This window comes from Tympanuchus pallidicinctus, unplaced genomic scaffold, assembly GCF_026119805.1.
Source record: "Tympanuchus pallidicinctus isolate F22 unplaced genomic scaffold, pur_lepc_1.0 scaffold112, whole genome shotgun sequence".
NCBI lineage: Eukaryota > Metazoa > Chordata > Aves > Galliformes > Phasianidae > Tympanuchus > Tympanuchus pallidicinctus.
In genome coordinates, this window is record NW_026294630.1 from 52,032 (window position 1) to 69,883 (window position 17,852).

Below are 17,852 nucleotides of genomic sequence, written 5' to 3' on the forward strand. Positions count from 1 at the left end.
GTGGCCACCATCCCCTCATCAAGGTCACTGATGAAGATGTTGAACAAGACCGGACCCAGCACAGACCCCTGAGGAACAGCGCTGCTTACAGGCCTCCAACCGGACTCTGCACCACCAACGACCCTCTGTGCTCTGCCAGTCAGCCAGTTCTCAACCCACCTCACTGTCCACTCATCCATCCCACTCTTCCTCAGCTTTGCTATAAGGATGTCGTGGGGGATCTCTGACTGACTGGCATCTCTCTGATTAAAATACATTGTATTAAAATGGCCACTTAAATGACCACATGAAAGGAATAACAGCAAGGTTCGTTTTGTTTCAGTGCATTTGGCTGTACAAGGAGGTATCACCCAGGTGAAACTCCCTTCACTAGGAAAGCATCACGGACACAATGGTATCATGGAACTGCTGGGCTCTGTCCAGGTACACGCCTGGAACAAAATAACAATGAAAGAAAACTAAAAGGAAAACGAAAAGGTCAAAAGTAATCGTAGAATCATAACAGAAAGAGTCAGTAAAACCCAGAGCTCACCTCATGTCTCTGTTGTAAGCACACCCACCGTTGGCAGAAACCTCACAGCATGAAGGGACTTGTAAAGAAGAGCGCTGGTTTGGATTCGCTCTTTGCACAGCGGCTGGAAGAACTGTGCACATCTCCATTACTTCTCATGCCTGTGAAAGTCGTTGTCTCGACATCGTTGCTGCCACTGCTGGTTCTGTATTGAACATGAGAACACGTGAAACCCCCATTGACTCGGTGCCCCTAAGGATTAAATGTGAAATGGCAAATGGTTCAGTCGTGTATCACAATGGAATCTGTACAGAGGATACTACACCCTAGCCCACAACCCTAACTTTAACCCAAACCCTGCCCTAAACATAACCCTAACCCTGACTCTAAACCTTACTCTAAGCCTAGCCACAACATTAATCCTAAACCTAACTCCAAACCCTAACCCTAAGCTCAACCCTAAATCTTACCATAAGTTTAACCCTCAACCAAACCCAATCCCTAACCCTAACACTACCCAAAATTAACCCCAAACTCTAACCCCAACCCTAACTCTAATGCAAACCTGAAACCTTGCTCTAAACCTTTCTGCAAATACTAACCCTCACACTAATATTAACCCAACCTGAACATCAACCCTAACCCTGACCCAGTCCCTAACCCAAAACAAACACTAACCCTAATCCTAACCTTAATCCTAACCCCAGCTGTATCCTAACCCTAAATGTAAACCTAGCACTGAACCTAACCCTAACCCTTACCCTCAAACTTAACCGAACCCTAACCCTACCCTAGCCCAAACCCTAACCCCAAGCATAACCCTAAAACTCAACACTAACACCCAACTCTAACACTAACCCTAACCTAAGCTTTCACTGCCCCAAACCTAAAACTAACTCTAACCCTAACCAAGTCCAGCAAGCCCCCTTCTTCTCCATTTGTGGCCCAGCAAGCCCCCTTTCTTCTAGTTCAGGACCCAGCAAGCACCTTCTTGTTGCTTTGTGGCGCAGCACACCCACTTCTTTCTGGGTATGGACCAGCAAGCCCCTTCCTTCTGGGTTTGAGTCCAGCAAGCCCCCTTCCTTCTGGTTTGTTGCCCAGCACTCCCCCTTTCTTCTGGGTATGGTCTTACAAGCCCTCTTCCTTCTGGGCTCAGGAGCAGCAAAACCCTTCTCTATTCATTCCAGCCCAGCAAGGACCTTTCCTTCCGGCTTTGGGCCCAGCAATCCTCATTCCTTCTGGCGTTTGACCTTTCCAGCCTCTCTTCTTCACTGTTTCAGTAGAGCAAGTCCACTTCTTTCTGGCTTTGAGCTGAGCAAGCCCTCTGCCATCGGGGTTTCTTCCTGGTGAGCCCCCTTCCTTCTCAGCTTCTGCACAGCAAGAATCTCCCTGACGGATTTGCTGCCCAGCAGGCTGCTTTCCTGCTCCATTCTGCCCCAGGAAGCCCCGTTCCTTCTGGCTGTCTGCCCAGCCCGCCACGTTCCTTCTGTGTTTTAGTCCAGCCAGTCCCTTCGTTCTGGTTCCTGGCCCAGGACAACCCCTTTCTTCTGGGTATGGAGCAGCAAGCCCCCTTTCTTCTGGCTTTGGGCACAGGAAGGCCCACGTGTACAAAGGGACTGTAAAAAGCCCAAGCAAGCAGATAAAAATGCTTGTGCTGTTCCCACTGGACCTCGTGCCCGGTGCAGGAGGGAGCCACACCGGGCGAGAGAGCGCGGATCTCAACACCCTGTTGCTGCAAGGCCCTGTGATCTGCTGGGAAACGGGAAGAAGAGCGCGATACCACACACCGTGACAGCAAATGTGGGCCTGAACTGGTTGGCCACTGCCTGGCCAGCTCACTCAGATCAGCCACCAGCAGCAGCGCAGGAGTGCATTTGCAGCAGATGATCAGGATCGTTCACAGCTGAGCATCAGACACAGCACAGCACGGCGTACGCTACCAAGAACTTGAACAAACAGGATGTGTGAAGGGCCCAGGACTGCCACAGAGCCCAGGGAGGCTGATGGCTGCACCCTGCCAGCGAGGGGTGGACGGAACCTCGCGAGGCAGAGCTGCGCAGCCTCAAGTTAGGGATTGTTCCCAGCTCTCTGAGCAGCAGGGCTGTGCCTGTGGGCAGCGGCACGTGGAAAAGCAAAACTAATCGAGACAAAACAAACACACTGGAACTGAATTACAGCTTCAAGGAATCGCTGTTGACTACGAGCAACTGAACCCATGGCACAGCCCAAAATCCCAACAGTGTTACAAAAGAAGGCAGGCTGCCTGGCTGCTTTTCCACCCCGCTCAAGCCTTCACACAACGGAGGGGATACAGGTTTTAAGAACGGAGCCTTTATTCATGACACTGGAAAGATGTTTGAAAGCATCTGGTTTTCCATAAGGAGGAAAGGAAATCTGGCTTGCTACGATGCATTGATATAAAAATTGTGCCTCTAATACGAAAAAAAGGTTTGCATACTTGAGAGCACAGTACCATCAAGAATTCCTAACAGTATTTTTGACAGAATAGGGAGAACAAGCTCTCGTGGACAGAACTTAATAGTACAAAACAATCACAAGCATCCTACAGTGAATTCTGACCATTTGTGAGCGCAGTTCCAGAAAAGGACACTCTTGAATTGTCGTTCACACAGCGTTGGCTTCTACTCTGCCAGGTCTTAATCAAGCCTTGAAAGGGCTCCATACTCAAAGCACAACAGACCTGAGTTTGGGTGGCCTTGACCCTACTGCGAGAAAACTCCTGCAGTCAAAGTACAGTAGGATACAGAGATGCACAGAGATGCAGCAGGAGAATGCACCTGCTAAACAGCAAATCCAACACGCACACCAATTTCTGATCTACCACAGAGTGCTGTCCTGGGAGGCACTGAAAAATGACAAAACTACCATTTCTGTTCTCTGCTGCACAGCCATGCCAAACACGCACGCTGTTCTCTGCACACACGCTGCAGCCAAGGCCCCTGAGCAGAGCAAACGCTGCCTACAACACGTCGGGAGCTCCGCTTCCTGCTGCTGCCAAAGGCTGAAAGCTGGCTCTAAGAGCCCACAAATCAAACAGCTGTCAAAGAGGAGCCATCAGGCAGATAACAGCACGAACAAAATGAAGTCTCACACGCAGGCTGTGGCGTTCCCATGAAGTCACAGCTCCCCAAGAATCAAACGTGATCCTCTCTAGAAGTGTCGGGAAAGCTTGAGGCGTCGCTGCTGACAGCAGCCCTGCTGATTTTGGCTACTCTCACTACAGTCAAAAACTGGAAAAGCCCACTTTCAGGCAGGATCCATGCGGTGCTGCAGCCCAGGTGGGCTTTTTCTCTCCGTGAAAAGCCTTCACGTTAAGCTTACCTGACATAGGAAGTCACTAACTATCCTGTGAAACGTGGTACTCCTGAATCCACGAGCCTTTCTCCCCTGTGCACAGGGCCCTGAGCTTTTCAGCCGTCCGAGGGACAATGTGTGAAAGCAGCTCCGTGGCTGTGTGTCCTGAAGGTTCATCGCTGGCAGAAACGTCCAAATACACAACAACAGGGCCGGTGTCCTTTGACAGCTCCGCTGCCACAGAGAGCTGGCCCTTCTGCAGCTCTGACAAGCTCTGCTGGCATTCTTCAATCTGCTCTCGAAAGAATCAGCCAGTTCTACAGCGGCATCAGAACCATCACCACCATGGCTGAGGTCGCTGTGTTCCCTGGTAGCTTCCTCCAGCACAGCTACAGAGTTGGCACCACAAGGAGACGCTTTGGCTGCGTTCGTACCAGAAACATGAGCTGTTATCCACGTGCCTTTCTCACAGCTGGGCTCACTCTTGTCCCTGTTTGCTGTTTCTTGAGATTGGAGTGTAACTCCACCACCTGAGGGCAGTTCATTTTTGTCTTTTCCATCCATGTTTGTCAAGCCTGCTGTACGCTCCTTGGGCGGATCGTCTTCCTTAGCGCAATTTGTATTGCACTCCTCTATGCCAAATTTAAATCCACCTGGAGGCATCCACACTGAGAAGTTACATCTTCCCTCTGCAGGCTCCGCTTCAGCATCTGCCAGATTCTGAGAGGTACACGCTGGGGTTTTCCCATCGAGTTGAAAGGACAGTTCTTGAAGAGATACTGCTGAACGAGTTTTGTTTGCGTTCTGCAGGGCAGCACATTTTGGGGCAGCGGGTTCATTTCTCACTGCAGAGATGTTACAGTCCCACTGCCCTTCCTTTGTCGCAAAGGCGGATCCTAATGTGTCCTGTGCGGCACTGACACAGGACTCTGCAGGTTTTAAACCTGTGGGTGCAAACGCAGGTTTTAAGGTTTTAAGAAGTCTCACTGTTTAGCTAAGCGGTCAATTAAAAATCCAGCATCAACTTACCCTTCCAAGGAGCTTCACGAAGGTGTTGTGCTCTCCCATAACCATCTGACACAGTATCTGCTCCACAGCTTTCAGCAGGCCAGCCATGAGATGGCACGCTTACACTGCAACTGTTACGTTTCATTTCCCGTGTTTCATTCTGTTAAAGACAGGGTTTCAATTAAGAGAATGGAAACTATGAAACACAGGTATGTGGGGAAAACCCAAGGAATGATCCCTACGCTCCTTTGCTATTTAACAGCACGTTCAAGATCTGAGACAAAAGAAAAAAGAAGAGTTAACTGCTGCAATAATCCACGACCTGCCCATGCTTTACAAAACCGAGACTGTGCCCTGAAGCTAGAAATAAACCCAGAACCAAGATGACAACAGCTAAGCTGAAGAAAGCACAACTTTCTGCACACACAATCCTCAGCATTACTTCCTATATCTGAGTACCAAATTAGAGTTTGTAGGCAAAGTTTCACTCTTGCCCTGAATTTAAGCGGATGTTTATAGCAGTTCTCTTCACTGAGTTAAGAGGTAGCCTGGCAAGTGAAGCTTAGTTCAGTGCTTGGGTGACAAAGTACTTACCAGAACAAAAAGATCAACTCTTCTGCATCCAGTATAGTGACAAAAGCTGTTTACCTTTAAAGCTTCCACTTGCTGACACAGCTTTTGAAGGAAGGACTTGTGATCTTCTCCCACTGAAGGAGAGTCTGAGCAAAGAAAATAAGAAAAGCTTACTGAACTTGGATTTTCTTACACAAAAGGAACACTTCCCTAAAAGAGTAACCGGCTAATAGAGCTGGTAGGTGTTAGTTGGTGAGAAAGAGAACTTCTTGGGTGATGGAACTGCATCTTTCACTTCCACGTGCGCAGCTCGTGAGATGTTTCTGGAGGCAAGACTTCCCTCCTCACCGTTCTCCCCAGGCTCCCGGATCACTGCCTCCAGCATTTCCGTCACAGCTCTAACAGATACCGGCAGCTAGAAATGGATTGGAAACGCAAGTCGTGATGGCAATTCTTCCTCAGAGCAAGAGACTGCGTCCTGATCGACGGCGGCACAGCGCACACGGCTTTCTGCAGAAACTCGGGGTGTTTTTGCTGTTGTTTTCCCCCAGGAAAGCCCCACACCTGTTAACATTAACTAAGAGGACCATTCACACAAGCATTGATTCTTGTACTGACTTGGGCAGCTACTGACGGGTCAGAGGAGCTTTCCTCAGTGATCTTCATCAGGCAGTGCTGCCTTTCAACAAGACAGGCTCTGCGTTCTTCTTGTTCCTCTGGTAGCACACCATCACTCTCAACCTCCTCTGCCTTTCTTTGACCAAGCTAAGTAACAGCACATCGATCAGGAAGAACTGGTCAGAACGCAAGTGACAGAAAAGCATTCTGAGGTAATGCAATTTACAGACTTACAGTGCATAGGTTCCAGTGCGAAACCGCAGTGTTAACAGCTTCAAAGGCTAATAAAGCATCATCAGTTTTGCCTTCAGCTGCACCCAGCGTTGCAAAAGCCACACGTGCCTCTTCTTCACAGGCTGCAACCTGGAGGACCTACAACCAAAGCCACAGACAAGTCACACACAACACAGTGTGGACACCTGGAACAGTCGGTGTAAGACTGTAAGCATCTAGTAAGTAGGCAGATAGGAGGAGGTTCAGACTATGCCTGCTTTCCCTGCATGACAGGAAAGCAGCTTTTCAGAAAGCTGGTGCTAAGGCAGTTCAGTGTCCTCCAACCAGAGAGTTTTAAAACTCCGAGGAGTTCAACAGAAAGATCCTACCAAACCTCAGCATTAGCAGCACAGCGACAAAAAAATAAGACAACCACCACCCATCAACACACAAAGCCAACCAAAACAAAACACCAACCAACCAACCAACCATTGGCATGCAAGCCCGCGACGTACAACCCCTCCTACTCTCCTCTTTGAATATCCGTCAGTACCTGGATGTCCACACTGTGGAAATGCTTGAAGAGAGCATCAGCAGGTTCAGGAATACTTCTGTGCTTTTTGATAGTTTTCAAGCTAAGCAGAATTTCCTTCCAGTAGCAGACGCTTCTTCCCATAGATTCTTTCTGGTCGCACAAGTTCAGGCTAACGCCCTGTTGAAGAAGAGAAATTCAAACTGTCAAAGAAAATTCCAATAAAATGTCATTCTTACTTTTTCTTCTCTGATGCAGTTGTTTTCTCGAGAAGTTTCAAGAGCTTTTCTCTGACACTTGGGACGTATTTCAGAAGGTCTCTCTATAGTCACAGAAGGTAACACGGGGAGAAAACAACGTTGCTTTTACCTGTGCTGTTCAGAGCAGTGAGGTAGAGAGTACTTGTCAGGCAAGGTGGTTGCTCCAGTCATGCCACCAAAATCAGCAGCACTTCTCAGTACTACATTCTCATCTGATTTTATTTAGCCTGTTACGTTTGCAAATCAGAGAAAAACAGACGGTACTTATTTACAGGCAATCTTAACTTACTGTTGCTTGCAGGCTTCTTGCCCAGTGTATAATTAAGGCAGGTGAAGGCCGTGTCTCTCTAGGGCTCACACAGTACTCCATCCATGCTGTACAAGAAGCTTCAGCTTGGCTGCCGAGTCTGGCCTGAATGTCAACAGAAACATTCCTCAGTTAGCATTCCCTCTTTTCCATCTGCTCACACATCATTTGTGTGATGAACACAACAAGCAGCTTTAGTCCTAAGCCAGCACTTCTTTACAAATGCAATATCAGAAACGTAAAGCCCGTTTTTACAAAGCTCTTCACCATCTCACACCCCTGCAGCAAAAAACCTTGAACGTTCAAACAAAAGGAACTGGTTTTATGCAGCCCACGGCAATCAATTCAGAAGCCCTCTAGAAGGTTGCTTCCAATATTTCCCAACTGAAGCATTCCTACGTTGTTTTTTTCTGCATGAGAGTACACACAGCATCCCACCAGGACCTTTGCTTCTCAGTACAGTTCTGCTTGCACAGCAGCAACGGCAAGCAAGGAGGTTGATGTGTGCCACGCTGAGTGCTGAGCTTCTCTTGCAGTTCTAAGTTGCCAGTGAACACCATCCCGAGTAAAAAATCCTGCTTTGGTAAAAACAAACAGAAGGAATTAGGGACCAAAAAACCGGCATTTAAATGCATTTAACAACTTGGGAAGCTTGCTTACTTCAAGGACCAACAGGCAAACGGATTCAGGAGCATCTGTTTCCAGTCTCGATGTCTCGTGGGGCGAGTGAAAAAGTTGTAACGATCTGCGCAGTGGGAATAACACTGACACAGAATTCCACTGCAAGCCAAGCCACGCGAGGTGCTGGAGACCACAGCTGTGCATCCAAACAGCACCTGTGCAACAACAAGGGTTGTGAGAAGCCAGGGTCTGCGTCCGAGTCAGGAAGACCTGCCTCTGATCAGAGCTGGGTTTCACTGCAAGAGGAGCGAGCTCTGAACGTTTCTCCCAGCAAAGCACTTCCCACCAACCTCCTCCCACCTGCTCGCCTCTGTCTAACAAGCTGCTACCAAGAAGTTCCAAGTAAGATGCCGCCTTCTTCAAGTGACTTCTGCACCTGTTCACACTGCACAAATAACTCCTGCAGAAGCAACAGCTACTTCACAGAAGGGCGCAACCAAAGTGCACTGGCACTTGTCAGTGGTTTTGACAAAGCACAGAATGGAGATAACATCACACTTCTCCAACAAGGAAAATCTTTGGCCTACGAGCAAGAAGCACAAACCGTTTTGTAAGTTGTGCGTTATGTATTTAAAACATGATGAACAAACTTCTTCAGAGAGGCCGCAGTAGCATAAACTTCTGTTTCATATATAAAACAGATGCACAAATATAACACACATACAAAGAGAAAGGGCCATAAGCCTCCTTGCTTTGCACCCTGAATAGTCTACCTGTTTCCGACCACTAAGAGCCAAGTAGGAGGCCACCAGCATTCTACTCTTGTTACGCTCAAATTCAAAGCCAGACTTCACCTTCAAGTTAAGCTTAAAAAACGGGAAGACCTCATTAGTTCACAACTCATCCTGGAATCATTTCGCTTTCATGCCTCTAACCTGTGTTCACAGATTACACATAAATAAGTACGGGCCTTCCTGTCAGCACTTACCAGCGTACAAGCACACAAAGCTCAACAGGCAGCTTCAACTGGAAATGAATCAGAACAGACCAGAAGACAACAGTGTGGAAGCAGGAAGTATGTGAGAAATTCTTCAGAACCTGGCACGATGACGCTGCCTCTCCGCCGCAGCTGAAGGTGGAACTTCTTGCAAAGCAGCCTCTCATTAGGGGAAAGATGAACAGCTGTGACAGACACTGGTCTGCTGCTGCAAATGAAGCACTTGGAGAAGAACCTCTGATACAGAGTCACGTGTATGCGGAGTGTAAGCAGCACCTCTCACCAATATCGTGTTCAGCAAGTTCTCCTTGCTCTGGTGCCTGGGGACTGACATCTCCCACAGCCTCTGTGCCGAGAAAAGATCTCTCTTTAGAAGCTCCACTCCCAACGAGGCTTTCAAACAATGTAAATAAACCACTTTTGTTTGCAAAAGATTCCACAATCGCTTTCAAGAAGTCTTCCTTGCCGTGGCTTCAGTTCAGCAGCCTATGACCTAGAAAAACATGGTGTCACATCAGAACACTCAAACAAGGACAACAGTGTTTGATGCAGTGGGTTGTTCCTGCTGCTTCCGGCTGGGAAGCAAGATTTCCCTTCAGATATTTGCAAATTCCTTACTTACACTCTCCCTGTAATTAAGCCACTCTTCTAGCATATGGGCTGACAGCAGTCCCAAGGCATTTTCAAATCCAGTTCTCCAGAGTTACTGTGAATTTTTATTATAAGGGCGCTGCAATTGTCCTCAAAATAAGTAGCTGTCAGTCTCACCTATTCAGGAACAATTCAGCCCGATGCCCGGTGTTTTCTTGGTTTTCATCTACAGCCCATAGGACAGTGAAGACTGAAAATGACTGCCTCAGCTTTACCATAATAAAAAAGAAAAAGAAAGAAAGAAAAAAAGAAAGGAAAAAAAGCAGCAAACCTGTTGGAACAAAGAAGGGAACAGAAGTGACAGGAAAAGAGCAGTATTTTCTTTTACACTTGGGACGAGCAGTGCTTACAAATAGTGTATTAGTAGGCAGAAACCAGCAGACCAGGAGACACTGGAAGTCAAATTCTATCTTAACGTCCTGCAGACACAAAGAAAAAGCCCAGTACGTGTCAGGATCAAACCGCTGCTTGCAATTCATACGCAGCCAAAATGCAGAACGTTTCATGGTGTGTTCCAAGACGCCAAGCGTGCTCTTTAACAAGCCTTTAACTCTGACATGAGCTGCTCATAAGATTAAAGCAGAACTACGGAACATCTGTAATTACTGGTTTCATTACCACACTGGCTTTTTCGGTCGCAGGCCAACATTTCCAGCACATCTTGCCCAGCCCCATCTCCTCTTATTAGTTTTGACTTTGGTTTAGGAATCTGGCGAGCAAAGAAAAGAATTGCTACAGCTTCTTGACAACAAAAAGCAAATCTCTTCATTTAGTCTTACAAGTTAGGAAACAAGCTTGTTTCTTTTCAGGAAAGGACACGAGGTGAGAAACTGAACGATTGCAAACAGCTGTAAGAGCGCACAAGAGAAAGCGATGTTCTGAGCGCAAGCACTTGTGCAAAAGGAAAACTGATTGCATTCCATAAAGCACAGAATTCAGCTTCATCAAGCTCTGCTGTCTATGCAAGAAGTGTGCGAGAGCTACTCGGGTCATTCCCCTCCCTCCCGTATCAATAACCTTAATGTCAGTTAATGCGGCTGCATTACAGAGAAGGGAACAGCCTACAGCAAATACACTCGTTAGCCCTTCAGAGTCGTTGCACTGCTGACAAGTGAAACAGCTGAGATTTTCTTCACCCCACTTGAAATCTTTCCAACAAGTACGGAAGAGTAAGATTTGGCGAGGAGACAGCCTTAAAAACAGCAGCTAGTTTTTGGAACGCAGGCGTTCAGTGCGTGCACAGCGAGAGCACTCAACTGCAACCACTGCAGGCACAAACGGAACAGGGACCGACACGGAAAGCGTTCAGGTACCACCAGGCTGCGAGTTCACACGCATCTCTCCATCGTGCCGCGCTGCTCTGCGCTGTTTCCAGCAGGAAAGTTCCAGCACGCACGTAGAAGCGTCCCGCTCCGCACAGCGCCGGCCTCGCGACCGCCGCCTGCAGCGCGACGTCAAGGCGCCCGCGGAGCCGCTCGTCTCCAGCGAGTTCCCCAGCGCCATCGCCGGGCCGCGCCGCCCGCCCGGACGCCCCGCTCCCCCACCTGCCGGCGGCCGCCAGCCCGCGCTCGCCGCTCTCCAGGAAGGCCCGCACGGAGCGGAGCGGGGCCGGGGCGGCGCGGGCTCGGCCTCGCTGAGGTCCCCCACGTCCCCGCAGCCGGAGCCCCGGAAGCGGAGCGGGCGCACGACGACAGGCATCGCCGCGGGCAGCCGGGCGGAGCCGCGCGGTGAGGACGCGATGACCGAGCGCAAAGGACCCCGCCCGGACTGCCCGCCCCGTTCGGCGGACTGACCAATGGGAGAGGCGAGGGGGCGGGGCCGAGCGCGGGCGCCCCGCCAACGGCGGCTGCCGACGCGAGGCCGCCGCGACGGCGATGGGGCCGGCGGGATGGCGGAGCCGCGGGGCTCCGCGCGGAGAAAGCGGCGCTCCGCCGCCCCGTGCCTCGGGGACGCCGGGCGGTCAGGGGAAGGCACCGCCGCCGGCCCCGTCCGTCCCCCGTCGGAATCCAGCTGTTCTCGGAGGCGGAACCGAGCCGTCCTCCGTCGTTGCGGCGAGGCGCCGTCCCCGCTGAGTGACGTCATCAGCCCCGCGACCCGAGCAGGGGGCGGCCGTGCGGAGCAGCCGGGCCTCCGAGAGCCGCCTCGGCTTCTGCAGGCGGCTGTTCGGGGGGCACCGGGGCGGGGGCCGGGCTTCAGGTGCTGCAGGGGCCGCGTGCCGCTCTGCGTTGGCCTCGTGACGTCGCTGCGGTGCTCGGGGTTCCGCTCGGCGGGGGCGGCTGCCCTGCGTCTCCCCGCCTCCCCCACCCCGTGCGTTTCACTGCCCTCCTCCCCTCCCCCTGCCACGGATCGCCCGCAACCCCCCCCGTCCCTCTGTGTGACCCCCGGGGTTGCGCCTCCCTCCCCCTTCTTCCCCCTTCGTTTCCCCCGTTCTGATCCCTGTCGTTCTCTTCCGGGCCTCCCCTCTGCGCCTCCCCCATTCTGACCCCCAGGCTCCACCTATCTGTCCCCCCGCCCTCCCGCTCCCTCCCCTGTCCCCCGTTCTGATCTCTAATGTCCCTCCACCCCGTCACGAGTCTCCCCATTCTGTGCCCTACAGTCCCCCCACTTTCCCAGTCCCCTCTATCTGACCCCCAGAATCCCCTCTCCTCCTCCCGGGTACCCCCGCTCCATTTCCCCCATTCTGATCCTTAGAGTCTGCCATCACCCCCCATTACCTTCTCTTTGACCCCCAGGGTCCCGTGTCCTCCTTGCTCCCTCCGCCTTCTGACCCCTTTTTCTGACCTCTGGAGTCCCCTGTGCTCCTCCCTGACCCCTGGAGTCAGTTCCCCCATTTTGACCTCCATTCCCCCCCAACCGGACTCCTTTTCTGCCCAATAGAAGCCCCCCACAACCCCTGGCTCTCTCCTCCCACCCCTTCCTCCCTCCAGCCCCAGATGCGCTTTCTGCCTTGCAGAGGCTCTGTTCACCCTTTTCCCTTCCACAACCCACTAAATTCCCCTCCAACTCTTTTTCAACCCCAGAGGCACCCCACTCCCCTCTTCTCCCCCAGATACTCCCCTGAGGTCTACCCCAGACTCCCACCCCATAGAAGCCCCCCACAACCTCCTCACCACTCCTAGACCCCCTTTCCTCCCTGTAGAGACCCCACTCCTTTTTTTTTCCCCCTCACAATCCTCCATCCACTCCCAGACCTGCCCTTTCTGCCCTACAAAAACCCCTTTTCCCCCTTTCAACTCCTCAAGTTGCCCTCCACAATATTCCCCTCCACAATGTACCCCTCCACCCCCAGACCCTCCTTTCCACTCACAGAAGCCTCTTTCTCCTCTTTTCCCCCTCACAATCTCCTCCCCACCCCCAGGTCCCCTTTCCACATCACAGGGCTTCTAGCCCACCACAATCCTCCAGTTTCCCTCTTCCACCCTTTCTCCACCTCCAGACCCTCTTTCCAGCTCACAGAAGCCCCACTCACACCTTTCCCCCCGTAGATTCCCCACAACCCCCTGTCCACCCCCAGACTTTCTTTCCACCTCTAGAATCAGAATCATAGAATCACCAAGGTTGGAAAAGACCTAAAAGATCACCCAGTGAGGAAGACTGTGAAGCAAAACAGACCTGGCTGGCCTGAAAGGGTCAAACAGGGAACACGCGGCCCCTCCTGAAAGGGAAGGACTGCCATGTGAAACTGGCAAGCATAAGCTACAGCTTCTTCGTTCCGTGACCAAGAGCAGAACGTGTTCTGTGGAGAGAACGCCTTTGGATCTCTGTACTGACCATAATCCACAAAGAGCTGATTAAGTAATGACGTATTGCTGTCAGCTGCATGAATGCTATCTGATTGAAGTATTGTACACTCCTGTAGCTAAAAGATATAAAAGCCCTGTAACAACAATAAACTTTGCTTCTTGCGCCACCAGAGCCTCAGCCCGTCTGTCCCAGGCGTCTTGAGCTGCTCTCCGTCATCTGGTGCCGAAACCCGGGAATCTCGGACTCCAGTGACAAAGGCGTCGCTTCCTCCCACGAGCCGCGGTTGGTGAGTTGAAATAGGGAGGTAAGGACTGGGGCATTGGACAGATTGTTAGATAAAATGGGACAAGCTGCAAGTACTGAACGAGGCCTTTTTTCTGCAGTGCTGAAATCATTATTCGTTGCCTGAGGAGTAAAAGTGACTCGGGGTCAGATTAGTCGTTCTTCAGATTTTATAGAGGAAGAATGCCCCTGGTTTCCCAGGGATGGAACTATTAATATGGAAACGTGGAACAAAGTAGGTGAAGGACTCCAGGGCTGTTATGCTGTGCATGGTCCTGAGAAGGTGCCTATGGATACCTTTACGCTTTGGACTCTAATAAAAGAATGTCTCAGAGGAGACACAGGAGATGAGAAGTGGCAGCGGACCACTCGCTCAGCAGAAAAGTTATATCCTGCCTTGCCGCCATCAAAATCTCCATCACATCCCTTCGTCCATCGGCACCCCCACCCTCCCCTCCCCAATATGAGCAACCTTTGGTTTGTAAATTAGCAAAGGACTGGCCGCCTTGTAAACCTCCTGGCACTAACATGACAAAGGATATTTTACCCCCCGATGATTGGGGAGAGTTAGAAAAAGAGGCTGCTGAATCTCACCATAAGGACTCAGCGGCTGTATTCCCAGCGTTACAGGCTGCTGATGCCGCTGTGCAGACACAACAGACAGTCCATCAGCTCCATCACATCCCCTTGCTGTTCTGCCTGCCTTTCGAGCAGGGCGAATGCCTCCCCCGCCTGGAGCAGATGCTGTGCTTATGCAACAATCTCCTATGCAATTGGCTTTGAAAGAAGCTAGGAAAGCTGAGGAAACAACAGATGAATTTTCTGGGCAACTTTTTCCGTCTCAAGTTTTCCCTGGCATACAGCATCAACTTGCAAACGGTGGCATTCTGAATGATTATGAGCCTATTCCTTTTAAACAACTGAAAGAGCTTAAAGCTGCTCATATTCTTCCCCCTTCTGACTGGAAAAGCTTGGCGAAGGCTGTGTTAAGTGGAGGTGAATATTTGCTTTGGACTTGCGAATATGCGGAACGGTTCTTCTTGTGCCCCTTTATTACCAGTTCCTCATTTTGGAGTGAACCCCAGGGGATCAATGCCTAATGATCTGTGGCAGATGGATGTCACACATGTACCTTCCTTTGGAAAATCTTCTTATGCCCATGTAACAGTTGACACTTTCTCTCACTTTGCAGTAGCCTCAGCCTTGTCTGGTGAAAAACTCTCTCATGTATGCAACCATCTTTTGCATTGTTGTAGCGTTATGGGAGCACCGGAATCATTAAGAACCGATCACGGGCAGCTTATGGAAGTAGTGGTTTTGCAACCTTTTGTCGACAAAATTCACCATGAAACTGGAATTCCACATCATCCAGAAGGCCAAGGCATAGCAGAAAAATGGAATCATTTACTGACAACTCAACGAAAGAAAATAAAAAGGGACATGGGGAATTAAAGATACTCCGTCCTCTATGTTATCACATGCATTATTTGTTTTACATTTTTTGACACTGGATGATGACGGAAAATCGGCTGCGGATGGACATTGGAGTAATAAAACAAGAGATGAACCAATGGCATACTGGAGAGATCCAATGGACGGTAAAACTTATGGTCCTGATCCTGTACTGATGTGGGGCAGAGGATACGTTTGTGTTTTCCCTACAGACGAAACCTCACCACGGTGGATACCGGAGAGAGACGTCCGACATGCCGGAAACCAAGGTGGGAAAACTGCGGAGGAAGATGCAGAGACTGACTGTAACCCAGACCTGGGAAAGAAAGATGCACGAGAGAATACGACTCGTGGCCCTAATCCTCAGGACCTTGTGGATCTCACATCACGGATGTAAAGCTGAAACATACTGGGCCTTTGTACCCAATCCTCCTATCATCCACCCGGTTCCTTGGGATGAACCCGTGCACATTCCGGTGTGCAGCAATCAAACAATGTTTATGGGGCAATATTCAGATGGACACATAATAGAGTTCTCTGCGCGTTTTAATTATTCTGGAAAGGTTGATGGTATGCCTGTATGTTTTCAGAGGAATCAAACACAATCCCTGTGTGAGAGAGTGGTAGTGCAGCAAGACTGGGATACCAATGTTTCAACAGGAATTCATTGGGCTCTGAATGTTCTCTATCTAGATTTAGCTAATGGGACAAGAGGTTCTGGAACGCCTCCCTTAAATTTTCCTTCATGTCAAAGCACCATCACTCCAAAAACAGAATTTGCACCTTTATGGAGAGCATGTCGAGCTAACGAAACGGTGTGCATTGATTCCACTATCTGGGGTTGGAATATGATAGGAAATCAAGGGCGACCAATTGATTTGGTCTCAGGAATTTGGACAAAAAACAATCCTACGTTCTATTCTAATTTATGGAAAGCAGTCGCAGCTATGGACAAAATCAAAGCAAAACGATTAAACTTGACTTGGATTCAATAAATAATAAATGGGCAATGACTGCAGAGTTACACAACTGAGTTTTATATGCGAGCTTGTGCTCCAGAACCTCCTGCCTTTTTAAGCGGACCGCTAAATATTGTAAGTAACATAGTAAACTGTACCGACTGTATAATCTCTAATTGTCTTAATAGCAGCAGTAGTTCCTTCTTGTTAGTGAAGCAACCCGATTGCGTCTATCTTCCTGTAAATTTGACACATTATTGGTATGCTGACAAGGGAATGGAAATCCTCCAAGAAGCTGCTTTGCCATTAATAGAGAGATCCAAGCGAATGGTCGGATCAATAATAGCCGGAATAGCTGCGCTCAGTGCTGCCATAGCAGTAACTACAGTCGCTTCTATTTCTTTAACAACTCGTATTCAGACAGCAGCTTATGTTAATGAGTTATCAATTAATGTATCTAAAGCGTTACAAAATCAAGCTACATGGGATGAAAAGATTGAACTGCGTCTCAACTCCTTCAAGGATACAGCAGACATCCTGGGAAGACAGTTACAAATGGTAGCTGCTCGTGAATCTCTCTTATGTCACGCAGAATACCGAGCTGTGTGACTCCTGTTGAATGCAACAATACCAAATTCTCTTGGAACAAAATACAAGATCATCTTCAAGGCACATGGAATAATGCCAACACGTCATTAGATCTTAGGGAATGGAGGCAGCACATTCACGACATGATACAGTCGCACCATATGGATCTTTCAGTAGCAACTCAAACTACTACATTTATCAGCGCTCTAAAATCTGCATTTCCGTCCTTCAAATCATTTAGAAAAGGAATTTATGGGCTGACAGTCATTGCCATAATGATAATAATAGGAATTCTTGCTTGTCCATGCTTGATGAAAATGATAACAAATAGATTCCAAAATTTGCGTATAAATCTTAAAAAATTGGAGATGGAAAACACAAAAAATAAACCACCACCACCTCTGGTCTAATAAAATAGAAAAGGGTGGAATGAGGAAGAATGTGAAGCAAAACAGAGCTGGCTGGCCTGAAAGGGTCAAACAGGGAACACGCGGCCCCTCCTGAAAGGGAAGGACTGCCATGTGAAACTGGCAAGCATAAGCTACAGCTTCTTCGTTCCGTGACCAAGAGCAGAACGTGTTCTGTGGAGAGAACGCCTTTTGATCTCTGCACTGACCATCATCCACAAAGAGCTGATTAAGTAATGACGTATTGCTGTCAGCTGCATGAATGCTATCTGATTGAAGTATTGTACACTCCTGTAGCTAAAAGATATAAAAGCCCTGTAACAACAATAAACTTTGCTTCTTGCGCCACCAGAGCCTCAGCCCGTCTGTCCCAGGCGTCTTGAGCTGCTCTCCGTCAAGGAGAGTTTGAGGATCTGAGGGATTTCACAGAAGAACTGATCCACAGCATTGCCATGGCAGAGAGGCAGTGAAAATGTATTGGCAGTGTGCAGCAGGGAATAGAGAAGCCCAGTGCCCCAGGCAGCTGCTGCCATGGTGGCACAAGCTCTGCTGTCCATCAAGGTCCCGTAGTGCAGGGGTTTGCAGATGGCAATGTTGAGTCACAAAAATGACTCTACACCAGGTTTGCACACTCTTTACTCTGAGTTATGCTTATGCAATTCTGGGTGCACTCGAACCCAACTCAATTTTACTCATATTTTACACCACATTTACTAACACTTTACTTTGGCTTTACTCACACTTCATTTTTGAGTGTGTTTCACTCACACTTTAATCAAGGTTTACTCAAATTGCTCTTCAACCTTACACACAC

At 49.4% G+C, this 17,852-nt stretch overlaps 2 protein-coding genes and 1 long non-coding RNA gene across 3 annotated transcripts; all 3 read right to left on the reverse strand.

Moving 5' to 3' along the window:
- Window positions 1–317: 317 nt before the first annotated feature.
- LOC128075074 (uncharacterized) lies at window positions 318–4,087 on the reverse strand. The gene is made up of 3 exons (XR_008203578.1): window positions 3,854–4,087; window positions 533–716; window positions 318–458 (listed from the first exon to the last, which is right to left on the reverse strand). It is a non-coding gene; the product is annotated as an uncharacterized LOC128075074 (long non-coding RNA).
- Window positions 4,088–5,540: 1,453 nt separating this feature from the next.
- LOC128075073 (RANBP2-like and GRIP domain-containing protein 1) lies at window positions 5,541–6,927 on the reverse strand. The gene is made up of 4 exons (XM_052671492.1): window positions 6,792–6,927; window positions 6,260–6,397; window positions 6,026–6,172; window positions 5,541–5,822 (listed from the first exon to the last, which is right to left on the reverse strand). Exons 1-4 carry the CDS (start codon window positions 6,912–6,914, stop codon window positions 5,634–5,636), a joined length of 597 nt encoding a protein of 198 aa, XP_052527452.1. The 5' UTR covers window positions 6,915–6,927; the 3' UTR covers window positions 5,541–5,633.
- Window positions 6,928–7,855: 928 nt separating this feature from the next.
- Window positions 7,856–11,688, reverse strand: LOC128075077 (uncharacterized; the record flags this gene model as incomplete). The annotated part of the gene is made up of 5 exons (XM_052671493.1): window positions 11,448–11,688; window positions 10,901–11,394; window positions 10,225–10,315; window positions 7,998–8,173; window positions 7,856–7,912 (listed from the first exon to the last, which is right to left on the reverse strand). Coding segments are annotated over exons 1-5 (1,059 nt in total), but the record flags the coding sequence as incomplete, so codon positions are not given.
- Window positions 11,689–17,852: the final 6,164 nt, after the last annotated feature.

Coding starts and splice junctions, on each gene's coding strand:
- LOC128075073 (XM_052671492.1), bottom strand. CDS start 6,914: ATGGGAAGAAGCGTCTGCTACTGGAAGGAAATTCTGCTTAGCTTGAAA. Junction 6,173..6,259: donor CGCACTGGAACCTATGCACT/GTAAGTCTGTAA, acceptor GCTGTTACTTAG/CTTGGTCAAAGAAAGGCAGA. Junction 5,823..6,025: donor ACCCGTCAGTAGCTGCCCAA/GTCAGTACAAGA, acceptor ATCCATTTCTAG/CTGCCGGTATCTGTTAGAGC.